Source organism: Phytophthora sojae (assembly GCF_000149755.1).
Source record: "Phytophthora sojae unplaced genomic scaffold PHYSOscaffold_18, whole genome shotgun sequence".
Lineage (NCBI taxonomy): Eukaryota > Oomycota > Peronosporomycetes > Peronosporales > Peronosporaceae > Phytophthora > Phytophthora sojae.
The window spans coordinates 239,043-252,093 of NW_009258132.1; the positions used below are offsets into that span (position 1 = coordinate 239,043).

Here is a 13,051-nt window from a genome sequence, read left to right on the forward strand (position 1 = left end):
GTCGATGTCGCTGGCGACGCCGCTGACGCTACTACCGGCGGCAACCTGCGTGCGGACTGCCGCTGTCGTTGCGCTCGCCGCCCGAGCCGAATGCCACCGTCGCGTTCGTGACCATGCCAGAGAAGACGCCCCCGATCACATCCAACACGGCCACGGTCGCCGCGGAAGCCTCCGAGACCATGCTGTTGACGGCACACACGGCGGCGCTGCGGCCGCCGTTGTGCTTGCTGCCCGAGTCGCCCGCCACCATCGCATCCGTGTCGCCGACGGCGGAGACGTTTCCGACCAGGTCCATCAAGACTATGATTGGGGTAATGCCGATGGTAGGGCGTTTCGGCGAGGGAGAACGGGTAGAGCGGTCGCGATACATAATGTCACATAAATAGACTATTGGTATTTGAAGTGGTTTACACAACATGTAAAGGCTCGCCTTTTTGGTGCCCATTTTGCTTTGGTTGATCTTTTCAAGCTTTCCCGCGCTGACATTTTTTTCCATGTCTTCGCTTTGACCAATCAAGACCTGTCTCCGAAAAATCGATGACAGTGATTGGCTGCCAAAGTTCAACAAGAAGTGTGATTGGTGGAATTAGTTCAAATCGATCCACTGTTGTTTGGTCGGCTTGCTCGGCTTGCTCCGAATCAAAATGACCTTCTCGAATCGGAGCTCATTTCCGATTTTGCAAGCTCGATCCCAAGTGTCCCTGGCTGACCACGCTCCGTTCTTCCGGTTTCCACGCCTCGAACGACGGTGGTACACATGTGCTGGCCGTACCCATCGTTTACGGCGCGTGGCTGCCCGTGATACTATGCACGCTGCGGTCAAGTCCAGCCTGCCAGTTCGCCCCTCACTCTCCAAGTCCAGCGTCGTTGGAGTCGCCACACGCTCAGCTCCTGTGTGTCGACGCATCTGCTGCTGCCGACCGCCTGTGCTACTTGACGCGCTGACTTCGGGACGCACCGGGCATGAAGTTGGACTCGCTGTCCGTCGTGTACCCACCCGACGACCACGTCCCGCACAACCGCCGCAACAGCGCATTTGTTGTCGATAACGCAGTGCTACTAGAACTGGCGCTGGGATGGTGTCGTTTGTCCCGTAGCCCCCAACTCTCCTCACGGCATTGCCGCCGGGTGTGGCTGTCAACCACGTTCAGCTGCGAGACGCCGAGATTCCGCTACAGGACCCCGAGATGGAGCGTCGGAGGCGGCACTGGACGACTGCCCACTAGACCTGCAGGTGGACGGCGTTCTCCCGCCCTTTTTCGCTTCCAGCGATCCTCATCGACGGACAACCGCACGTAGATGCCTCAGGAGGGAGCGGGGTGCCACCGGCGACAAAGATCAAGAGAGGCTACCGCTAGAAATGGAGCGTTCGAGTCCCATCGGGGGTCAAGATGGAGCCTGAAGTCGCCATGACGACGACGTCGCAAGCGCCCAATTTGCCCAGCGACAGGGACACGCAGGCGGCATTGGCACTTGGCAGCAGTGTATCTACGATGGGCGTCACCACTGTCGCCGTGTACCGTAGTTCGGACCGTCACTATGGGGTTTGCATGGGTCAACGTAACTGTGGAGACGATGCCGAAGCCGCTACTGCACTTACATTTGGTAGCAATACTGGAGTAAATCTAAGTACCGTATGTTACCGTTGAACGCTTTGAGTACTCGTACTATTCATGACTCTGTGTAATTACACTGTATTCATCCCGCACTCGATATCCGATGCATTTTGCACGGTACCTTGTCAGCACAGCTACGCTGCATTCCGCATGGCGGGCATTGAACCTGCACCGGTGGGTTCAAACTCCACCATACTAACATCACATACAACGATGAGTCGAACCACCCCATACAAAGCCTAGTACGTTCGGTCCCTTTGAACACTTCGAACATGGCCATACAAATAACAATATATTCGGTCCATCATATCCACCCAACAACGCTGATTTCTAGTACTTCATCATTCTAGATTCTGCGCTCAAGTGGAAAGATGGTTGATCGCAGGAAGGACGCGGATAATGTAGAGGTACGTGTTTTGGCTGTTTCGGCATCGTGTTGTTATGCTAGTGCTAATACGAACGGCTATGTATGGGTAGTTGCCAGGACCAACGAAGACGCATGCAAGCGATGGAAGGCGAATTTACGGATCGTCCAAGACGCTTGAAATGGTAGTGATGACATTGTTTCGGCCGTGCTGATGCTCATCGCATATATAGTCTTTGGTTTTGTGTAGCGCCGGTGAGCAACTGGAGTTCGACAATCTGTATCCAGTATTTGTGACCCCTTCTGGGCGAGAGCGGGTAAGTTCGTGTAGCTACGCAATAACGTTTGGCTAAAGCTAATCAGTGCCTACCTGTAGAGAACCGAAGCGAGATGTGGCACGTCGATCGACATAGACGACTTCATAATTGCACTGCCAGTGAAAGAGATGAACGACCTCTACGTGGCGATTTGTCGCGGTGAAGATGACCGTGCGCACAACTTTATCTGGATGATGCGTTGGCAGGAGACGTGCATGGAGCTGTCTGAGGTAAGCCAAAATGTGTATCGTGGCTGGTTACGGGTAATGATATCTATGTTTGTATTCGATATGAAAATGTTGATCACGCGACCGCAAATTCGGGCACGTCTAAAATGTATAAACTCCAACTTGTTGCGGTATCGCGAGGAGCAAGACGAACATATCGAGCGCTTTATCGCGATGGAGGCGGACCCTTCCACACCACACGACACCCTCATGAACCATTATAAGGAAGGCCTTGACTTGCAGAAACGCTACAACATAGTTGCCGATCTAGCCACAGCTATGGACAGAGTCGATATGCTGGCGGACCAACTCAAGGATCAAGCTCACTGGACATGCTCTTGCGAGAAGCGCGCATACCACCGCTCGCCCCAATGGCTTCAAGAGCAACCTCTCGACTTGGCACCACAAGCTCTAAGGCCGCGCTGGTTTTGGCCTCCCCGCTATCATGGGTGATATCCAGTTGATTCGCAGAGCAGGACGCTCCAAGGTGAAAACACGTTACTGAAGTTACTATGTCCTCCCCCTAGTAACAGAGCTATATGCAATTAAGTTGAATGTAATATCTCAAGTAATGTTTCATCTAGTGTGAATTGATAATTCTAACGAAACCCAAAGCTGTCTGAATACGGTGATCCTACGTATACCACATCCACCAAGGCCACGGTCACCTCCATCGTGTACGAGACCCTGCTGTCGATGTCGCTTGCGACGCCGCTGACGCTACTACCGGCGGCAACCTGCGTGCGGACTGCCGCTGTCGTTGCGCTCGCTGCCCGAGCCGAATGCCACCGTCGCGTTCGTGACCATGCCAGCGGAGACGCCCCCGATCACATCCAACACGGCCACGGTCGCCGCGGAAGCCTCCGAGACCATGCTGTTGACGGCACACACGGCGGCGCTGCGGCCGCCGTTGTGCTTGCTGCCCGAGATGCCCGCAGTCATCGCGTGCTTGTCGCCGCCGTCGGAGACGCTCCGGCCAGGTCCAGGACAGCCGCCATAGTCGCCAGCGTCGCATCGGAGACCACGGCGCCGCCGCTTCACAACTAGGAAAAGCCCCACATAATCCACAAGATGGCGCTGTGATCCACGGTACTGCTCTTACTAAAGTTTTGTTAGGGTGCTGTTCTCACGGTACTGCTTCCACTGATACTTTTGTCGATTCGCAGCGAATCACAGAGAAGCAGTAAAATGATGCCTCACGTATCTTTTTGATCGAAAGGTCGCTTCAAACCTCCCATCACGTATACTTTTGATCAGTTGGCCTCGCAAACCTAATACAGCAAAATGATACCCCATGCATCATTTTACCCCGTTTTACTTAAAGTTTGTATGGTGTCCCTTCAAACAGAAATGTATGGCGTTAACGATAGGGTTAATATTCACGAAGATCATGGACGTGTACGAGATTCCTGGAGTGACCTTCGATCTGGCGGAAACTATCGCGGCCAAGACGGTGAAAGACCTCCTGGCAAAGTTTGTTCCTGAAGCCCGGATGAAAATGAAATGAAGGGAATCACCTTCCCGTCAGGAAAATACTTAACGGATAGCGCCAAATAGCGTACCCTTCCCGAATTGAATACCTCCTCTCAAATCTGATAGAATGTGCTCAGTATACAAAGCTATTGTACCTACGCCAATTTGTATACCTCAACCAAACCGTATAGAACGTTGAGTACTTATAATTTTCTTGAAATTTATGTGAAGTTTAGCATGTAAACATCTTTTGATTGGCTAAGAGATGTCTTAAAATTGAAAATCACCCTTTATTTTCCGTATAAGTATTACTTTGTCAAATACGGCAAGCAAGATCCGGTTATTTTTTATCTTTTTAAAGACCACAGTTTAAAAACTGACACTTGTATTCGGTACTGTTTGCATTTTGTGTAACTTTACGCAAAATTACCGTAAGGTACCCAAAGAAAAATGGTTTTGGTTGTTGGTCTAAGTTCTGCTTGCATCTAACGGCATGAGAGACGTTGTGAACCAACTCTGCGCAATCTATGGATGTCTCCATGGTTTGAAGACTGGTACATACGTTGGCAGGATGCCATCAAAGAGGTTTTGCAGAACGTAGCTAGCTCTACACACAATATTTCAGACTTGAATGCGTCGGAGCTACTTTGGTAGTATAACCCCCTTCCTATTTGTATATCTTTCTAGATTTGACAAGTGTTCAATTCAATAGTATGCGGTATACAAATTGGCGTTTTCCGTTAGCTACCGTTTTTGCCATCGGTGTAGTGTCTAGGAATCGAAGCACACACAGCTTGAACTCGTACGTACTTAAGTAATCGCAACGAGCGCTCGTACTGCTTTGGCCGCGCGTCACCTTCACTTTTTAAGCGCGTTCTACCTGTTCGCGCCAGTCAAAATGGCGTAACGCAACGAGCGCGGCTATCAGGCTCCGAGATTGAATGTCTTATTTCAAGTGTGAATTATATGGCTTTCATTGGATAATCGAAAGTGTGCTCTATGATATATATGTGCTCTATGATATTGTGCTTTGCAACCGGTTTTCCCTCCTAATTAGTGCACTAGATAGTGTTCGTACTTAGTGGTAAATCATAGTGGCTTTGAAGTCGTGTTTCGAAGCCAGCTTGGCTCGGAAATGGCACTTTCGGAAAGTGCCAAAAGGATGCTAATCCATGCTGGATGTGCTAAATCATGCAGGAGATGACATACGCGCGAGGAATTAAGTTTCAAGTAGATTGAAGCCTTTTTGTAAAAGTCTAAGTAGGTGAATGCATCAATTTGCAAGTAGATTGCCACAGTCAAAAATAACGTTTTATCATATCCGAATTGAACGTTAATTTTATGGGCAAAAATAACTGTTTTCCAGGGCCAAGTAATATCGTACGAAATTACCTTTTTAGAGTAAGAGTGTCGTAATGCTAATGTGTAAGTTTACATCATCGCTTCGTAGAATTGTATGCACGCAGACCAAACTAACGCACTTGGTTCTGTATTAAAACTTCGTCGGCCGCGCGTCTGATAAGTACAGTTGGGTTTGTTGAAAAGTCTGAAAGCAACAACCTACGACTCGTAAGTTTTAAAACGGACGGGCATTCTGAGCAGGCCACGCCTCTGTTAAGTACTCTTACGTTTATTGTAACGTACGACAGCAATAACTTACGACTCGTAAGTTTTAAAACGGACGGGCATTCCGAGCATCTCACTTCGCGGTATTCTGAGCTTCTTGGCGTACATTTTGAAACGGACGTTCATACTTTTTTTCAGTATCTTGGGCCGGAGCTTAGCAACACATCTCTGTAGGAGTTTCATAACCACCTCGTTTAGCCTGTGTTCTCTTAGCTCGCGAGTTTTGACTGCAGGGCTCATTCGTCTTTTTGTCGGATACCCACCCAACTACACGCCTCAACACCTCTACCACCTCTCCTGTTTCGGTCACCCGGACAATGTCTTCGCCCATGATCACCTCATCCGCTGTCGAAGAAGCGGACATCGCCGAAGTCATCGAGATGCGCATGCTACGACCTGAGCTAGATGTCGGCTTGGATCCCCTCGACCCCTCTTCTTACGGCGTAGTTTCCGACCATGGGAACAACGTTGCGTCTGTGACGCTTGAGTCGAAAAAGGCTCTGCTGCAACGCTGTCACGAGTTTGCTCGAGCCCGTGGCTTTTCCATTCGCGTGGCCAACAACAGCTATCACTCTCGTCGTCAAGAAGGAAACGCCAAGTACACTTGCAAGGCGGTGAAAGGGCAGCAGCAGCTCATTTCAGGCAGCACTGCCAACTGCCCATTTTTCATTACGGTGTACGGGATCCGCAACAACTGGAAGATAACAAGGATGTGTCTGGCCCATGACCACTTCAGACACGGCGGTTTTCAGGGCGATACCTTTGTTGAAGGCGGTCTCGCAGGAGATACCTCTCGTCAGCGACTTCGCGATGTGCCCTACCGAGTGATGAGGGGCGTCGTTGAGCGTGAGTTGCTCCCCTCTTACAGCGGAACGTGGGCCTCGGGCACAGGGCGGGCTATCATCGACTTTTTGATGACTAAGGGGATGATAACGAACCGAACTGCGGCATCCAAGATCAAGCGGGATCTTCTCGAATCGCTGCGCGACGACGTCGTCGGGAGTTACCAGAAGCTGGAGGGATATCTAGCCATGGTGAGTGATGCGAACTCAACGACAAGCTACGGGTTTGGCAGGCGCGAGAATAACATGTTCAGAAGGGCTTGCGTTTTTCTAGGGGCATGCCTTCAAGTACACTGCCGACACGTCATCGGCCTGGACGGAACACATCTCAAGGGTGATATGAACAAGCGCGGAGTGTTTCTGTTGGCGACCACGAAGGACCTAAAAGGCCATGTGGAGAAGCGCGAGAACAAGATTTGTTCTCTGAGAAAGGCGGCATAAACGATCGACCAAAAATCAAGGGGATCAATGATCGAGAGAAGGGCGACCTGAACAAGACTGGGATTGCGGAGATCGAGGAGATTCGACGAGCGATCGAGGCACCGGGATGATACTCGCACGTAGGCGGGGTGTGGAACCAGGTAGATCAAAGCTGATCGACACATGGAGAGTGGTGATGCACCGATCGAAGAGGCGCGGTGCGAAGGGCGCATGTCGAAAGCGAAGGACGTCATGCACGAGGGCAAGATCAACGAGCGACATCGTAGAGTGGGACGGCTGAAGACCGAAGTGGACTGATCGCGATCGAGAGCTGTGGATCGTCGATCGTCGATCGCCGATCAGCCAAGATGGGGAGCACATGGGGGCGAAGCCAGGACAAGAATCCAGTAGTTGTTTAGTTGTAGGATGGTAGGTGAGATGGTAGTGGTAGCGAGACACCAGCTAAACATAAATCAGAGCAGAATTTGCACCGAAGAGCACAAGTCCCTCAAGTCGTCAAGTCCCTGGAACTACATTGGCCTCGGCAAGCATCGACACTTTGGACAGTGAGCTAGTGGTACGGTTAAGACTGGATTAATACATTGGCCAGCTTGACCTACTCTAGCGATCTATTTCTTGTGTGCGAACCCTCGATCGACCGGATACTGCTTGGCCGGCGATCGTTTCTCCTCTCGATCAACCTCGATCCCGCTATAGGAAGCGGCAAGCAACTCACGAAAGGAAGGAACACACCCGGAAAGGCAACTACAGGCCGTGGATCGACTCCAGGCCGACCGATCGGAGCGAACAACCCTCGATCGGAGCGTATACTCGGACGCAGAGCGAAGATTCCCGCGCTGCTCCACAACCTATCCCCGCGTCACGGCAATACATTCGATCTTCACCAGATTTTGGCCGATCCCGCTACACCACAGCCACATCCTAGTTTTCGGACTCGCTATTGTCGATCAAGAGGATTACTCATTGGAGCTGGTTCCTGCAGAACATGAAAGACGCGCTTCAAGACGTCTCGGCGTGGAAACCTGTGTTCGTATCGGACAGACAGAAGGGTCTCCTGGCGTCTGTGACGGAGTTGTATCCGGATTCCGGACATCGATTTTGCGTTGGGCACATTATCACCAACATCGAGAAGAAGGGCTCCGCGCTGACGCCGGCAGAACAGTCACTTGTGTTTCAGATGGCACGTAGCGAATGCGAGAACGACTACAAGTTTTACAGCTCAAAACTCTCGGAGACTCGCCCATTGGCTCGCTGGAATTGACAAGTCGCACTGGGTAACATACGCGTTCAACGAGAAGTACAACCAACCCTCTTATGACGAGGTCACTTCCAACCTGTCCGAGGCAGCGAACAGTTGGTTGGGCAATGCAGTGCGGTCGTCCTACCCCTTGGAAGCTTTCGAGCAATACTTCGTCAAGGTGTTTGAGCTGTTCGCCGAAAGGCGCCGCACCTCCTCGCGACAGAAGGGTCTAGGTAGCAACGCAGGACACGCAAGCACCTCCCAAGGGGAGCCGTACGACGATTGCGAAATTGACGTGATGAGGACCACCCCTGCAGCCGTCTCGGACTTTCTCCTTCCCACCTACAAGAAGAAGCTCGACGGGATCATGGCTCTTACGAAAACCCTGCAGATTTTGCCGTGCCTTGATGGCCAGTACATGGTGCGATTCACGGACATCAGCAGCAGACCGGACCACGCCCATCTGTGGCGAACCGTGAACTTGATCGAGAAGGAATGCAACGTGCCGACGCTGGCAAGACCTGATGTTCCCGTGTGTCCATGCAGTCAAAGCTGCAATTCATCACGGAATGCACGTGAGCGAGCTTTTCGCCTGGAAGGAACACACCGTGTCGGTCGCGCGGTGGACATATTACTACCAGTTTGTCCCGACCGTCCGCTCGGCGACCATCGCTCAGGATCTTCAACTGCTAGTACCTGAAGTCATCGTCACTGAAGCTGACTTAGGGAAGCGTGGCATGAAGCCGGGTCCAAAGCCGAAGAACAAACGCAGGTCTACACGACCAGGTTCTGCGGCGTCGCCTGCCATTGCTATGACTCAATAATACTAGAGCTGCAAGACGTATGCAGTACAGTCGTAAGTCTTTGCAAAAGCATAACAAAGCAAAAATTACATTTCGAATTCTTAGTGTCAATACGTCGAGAACGGACCTTGGTTTTCTTAAAATTCTTCTCGTACGAAAATGATATCATAAAATTCTTATTTACCTTTAATAGAACTTGGATCGAAGGAAAGTATTATACACGTGATAGTTCAAGGATAGATAATATACTGCAAGGATAAACTTAAGTGAAGATATTATATCTGTAATATCGTACGAATGTGTTACTTTGATGCTTACTGTGACTTGACGAAAATTGGTATTCCATAGCAACAATTCGCACGATCGTACGACTTTACTTCCCAGTAATACAACTCGTTCTTGTGCGCTATTATTGATACTGACGCAATGTAAATGAAAGAAGTATATACAACAAATTTATTATCATTTGCTGCTTAGACCATTTCATCAAAATAAAGTGAAAAAAATATTTTTAATTACTCAAAAATGAAGAAAATAAAGCTGTATGGCTAGCCGGATGGCTACATCCGAATGGGAACTCTACACGTAGGGCAGTTAGCTACATCTTCGGCCTGAATGCTTCTCGCCACGTACATTGACATGCACTCGGCACACATGGCATGTCAGCATGAGCGCGGGGTGACCGGCGCCACTGGCGCGTACTAGCAAATGGCGCAAGTTGATAGGTCCTCGTCTTGGTCCTCCTCCCCCGTAATGTCGATCACCGTTGGGGGAGCTGGTGCCGAGAAAACACGACGTCGTCGAGCAGAGCGGGGAGGTGAGCTCTGAGCTGTTGTTGAACCCCCTAACTCAATGTCCCCAGGCACAGACAGGACGAGCGACTCAACAACAGTCGTGGTCACGTCACCTGCGGCCGTAGTGATGATACACAGGTCAAGCTCGTTAAGCGCGTCACGGCGAGCGCGGTGGTACAGCTTATCGTACTCGCGCTTGTAGGCTCGGGCCTTTTCCAGTCGCTGAGCCTTTAGGATCGGGTACCGCTTTTCCAGGCACGCACGCTTGCCAACGAGCTGCCGCAGACTTGAGACAGCCCAGTTGGTGTTGCACAGGGGGCAGTTGGCACCATGATGTTTTCAATAATGAGGCACCTACTTATTTTGTTATCGCTGATGTTCCGTTTGCTCGTCCTCCATCATCTTCATATCTTACCCTGTCCTTAATTCTTATCGCGTTTTCAAGTTCTGATAAAACGTTATTTTTGACCGTGGCAATCTACTTGCAAGTTGATGCATTCACCTACTTAGACTTTTACAAAAATTCTTCAATCTACTTGAATTACTTAATTCCTCCATATGCGCACTACTTATTAGGGCATCTCCACCGGTGCTGAGTAAAACTAAAAGCAAATTGCCCTAAGATCCGTGCCTACAACGGCACAACCGTGATAAAGACAGTGCGCAGCTCCACCGGCAATTGAGACTCGCAGCAAGCGCGTTAAAGCTCTTGGTTCGGCGCCAGCCATGGCGACGGCGCACAGCTGTATAGCCCTATAAAGGGCCCGGCAGCACGTTGAGGAAGACCCAGGGATGACGTAGCAAGGGCGACACTGCGGTCTGTGACGCTTGCGCTGCTTAGAACGCTTGACTTGGCCCTACTACTGGTCGGTCGACATTTACATGTACTCAACCTTTTACTCAAAGCCTCCTCCGTTGGCAAACTTGTGCAAAACTTTGATCTGCGTAAAAAAAAATGGAGCAATTTGCTCAGCATTTACTCAAACCGGTGGAGCTGTACAAAACTAAAACTATGATTAAATATTGACAGAAAAGGGGTAAAATTTAGTTTTACTCACGACCGGTGGAGATGCTCCTAGTGCTGATTCATACTCTTTCGTAAGACGATACTTAGCCCCAGAATGCCTATCATAAGACAAAGCGTCTTACGTTTTCCGATCAACGCGTTTTGACTACATCTTGGTTGTTGTATACCAGTGGCTACATTGCATATTGTCTGTCAAAACATAAGACAGTTTGTCGGACACTAGTTTGCGCCATACAATTGGCCAAAAATGTTCAGGTCTGCTCGCCACGACAGCGGCAACGTTGAGCGCCGAAACGATGCAGTTGCATGGTGCGGTAGGGAAAGTAGCCTCCTGTTCACACACGAAGCGATGTGCCTGTAGTTGGCCGCTGGCAGCAAGCTTAAATATCGGCATAATGACTGCACGAACGCGTGCATGCAGTCCGTGGAGCTGTTCCACTCAGAGGTGCAGCCGTTGTAGGGCACGGAGTTACGATGAAGTTTGTAGACGTAGACTAAGAGGGACAAATAGCTCGTAACGGTACTACATGTACATTTTAATGTAGTAATTTTTATGCTTGAGCGTACATCATAGTAGTTGTGAAGGCGAGGCAGCCAGGGAACGGTGTTGCCAGTGGGCTTCCCGAGATCCTCCGACCCCCTCTTACCTAATCATTACAGTCCAGCAACAAAATGCAACCACGTACTCTGCAACGGCGATAACACCTAGATATTGTACCTACGACGCTGAGGTGCGGAGGAGCTCCACACTGCTGCGCGGGCGCTCGGCGCGCGCCATATCGCTGCTGGGCTCGACCTTCGGCATCGGCGAGTTACTCGGTATCTCCTGCAACTAAGCCACTGCCTGCAGCCATGCTTTTTGTCGATGCTACAGCGTAGACTGGTTTGCGTATGCGCCCTCTATCCGAATCTCCATCTTCTATGTAGTGTTAGTACTTTACTGTAGAAAGGAGAGTTGGCGTGGTGGGGTGAACGACTGTTGTCGTTCACCCCAGTAAAGCGAAGAAACATTGCTCCACTACGGGAACAAACGGTCGTACGATAACTGTGCTATGATGTCCTTACATTCCATTCCTGGCAAGTATATTTAAATCTTCTAGCAGGAGGTTAGTGCATGGCGTCAGGATCAAAAGCCCGGACATTTTTCAAGTGCGCTGCCTCTAGTAAAGGGGGCAAAATGCGCACACAGATGAATCAGTCCAATTTACGAGCCGAGATGCAGCAACACTCAAAACTACAAAATACAATATTAACCAATGAAATTGCTACATTTGATTTGTCGTCAAACTGTCTTACGAATGCTCGACACAAGTGATTGACCATCCACGACTTACAGCAATTCGTACTCGAGTACGATTTATAGTCGTGCTCGATAAGTCGTACGAGTTATTGTGCTTTGCAGTTATTTTGCCGACCATTTTAGACGCTAAATATGGCAAAGCCTGCTCCTAAATATGTGTGAAAGAAGATACACGGTCTGCTAAAATTATGCATAAATCCACCTCCTCATATATATATCGACTTGGGAGGGCCTGTCAGCAGCCATGCATTGGCCCAGTACACCACCGTCCATGATCCCCAGCACATCCACCCTCTTATGCATAATTGCCGTGTGTGTAGGTGCTTGTGGATAAAAACCGACAGAATTGCAGCTGCACAGCCACAATTGCACTTTTGAAAGTGCAATTATGGCGCTTTTAGCGTAATTCTAGGCCTCCACCCATTTATGCACCTCGATTTATCGTAAATCTAGCAGGTGGTCGTAATAATACAGCAAATCTCGCCTCATATTGCCAAAATCATTGCAAAGCACAAATACAGTCTGAAGTGCCAAAAAGTACAATATGTGTTATTATAATAAACCTGGCGAGATGTGCGCCTAAATACTTTTGTCCAATAAAAACAGAAACTACATAGTGATTATGTCCAATTAAAGCGAATATGTGGTCTACATTAAAGAGAAGTCAACACTGCCGCTCTGCTGGACATGGCGAGCCAGTCGGATCTCCAGCCTGGAGTCGAGGAGATAGCCGCATTCGTGGACGACAGCGTCTTCACTCAGTTGAGCGCGAAACTGGGGGACGCGAAGGAAGGCAACGAGGGAGCACTGGAGAAGAAGCCTCTTCGCATCGATAAGTATTTGAAAAAATATCGCGACGCGGGGCTCCGGGTCTCTCAGCAAGAATTTAAGGGATGCTTGGAGGTGAAGATCAGAATCGTATACGAGTACCCAGACGTGACGGTCGATTTTGCGGAAACCATTACGGTCAAGACGGTGAAA

The 13,051-nt window shown here is 49.9% G+C and overlaps 3 protein-coding genes across 3 annotated transcripts; 2 read left to right on the forward strand and 1 right to left on the reverse strand.

Moving 5' to 3' along the window:
* Nucleotides 1-4: 4 nt before the first annotated feature.
* PHYSODRAFT_342568 (hypothetical protein) lies at nt 5-1,226 on the forward strand (the record flags this gene model as incomplete). Its single annotated transcript, XM_009541056.1, has 5 exons — nt 5-49; nt 87-311; nt 685-897; nt 970-1,053; nt 1,098-1,226. 5 exons carry the CDS (start codon nt 5-7, stop codon nt 1,224-1,226), a joined length of 696 nt encoding a protein of 231 aa, XP_009539351.1.
* A 1,160-nt stretch (nt 1,227-2,386) lies between these two features.
* Nucleotides 2,387-2,977, forward strand: PHYSODRAFT_534457 (hypothetical protein; the record flags this gene model as incomplete). The annotated part of the gene is made up of 1 exon (XM_009541057.1): nt 2,387-2,977. A coding segment is annotated over one exon (591 nt), but the record flags the coding sequence as incomplete, so codon positions are not given.
* Nucleotides 2,978-9,650: 6,673 nt separating this feature from the next.
* On the reverse strand, nt 9,651-11,575 carry PHYSODRAFT_342571 (hypothetical protein; the record flags this gene model as incomplete). The annotated part of the gene is made up of 2 exons (XM_009541058.1): nt 9,651-10,029; nt 11,493-11,575. 2 exons carry the CDS (start codon nt 11,573-11,575, stop codon nt 9,651-9,653), a joined length of 462 nt encoding a protein of 153 aa, XP_009539353.1.
* Between the last annotated feature and the right edge of the window lie 1,476 nt (nt 11,576-13,051).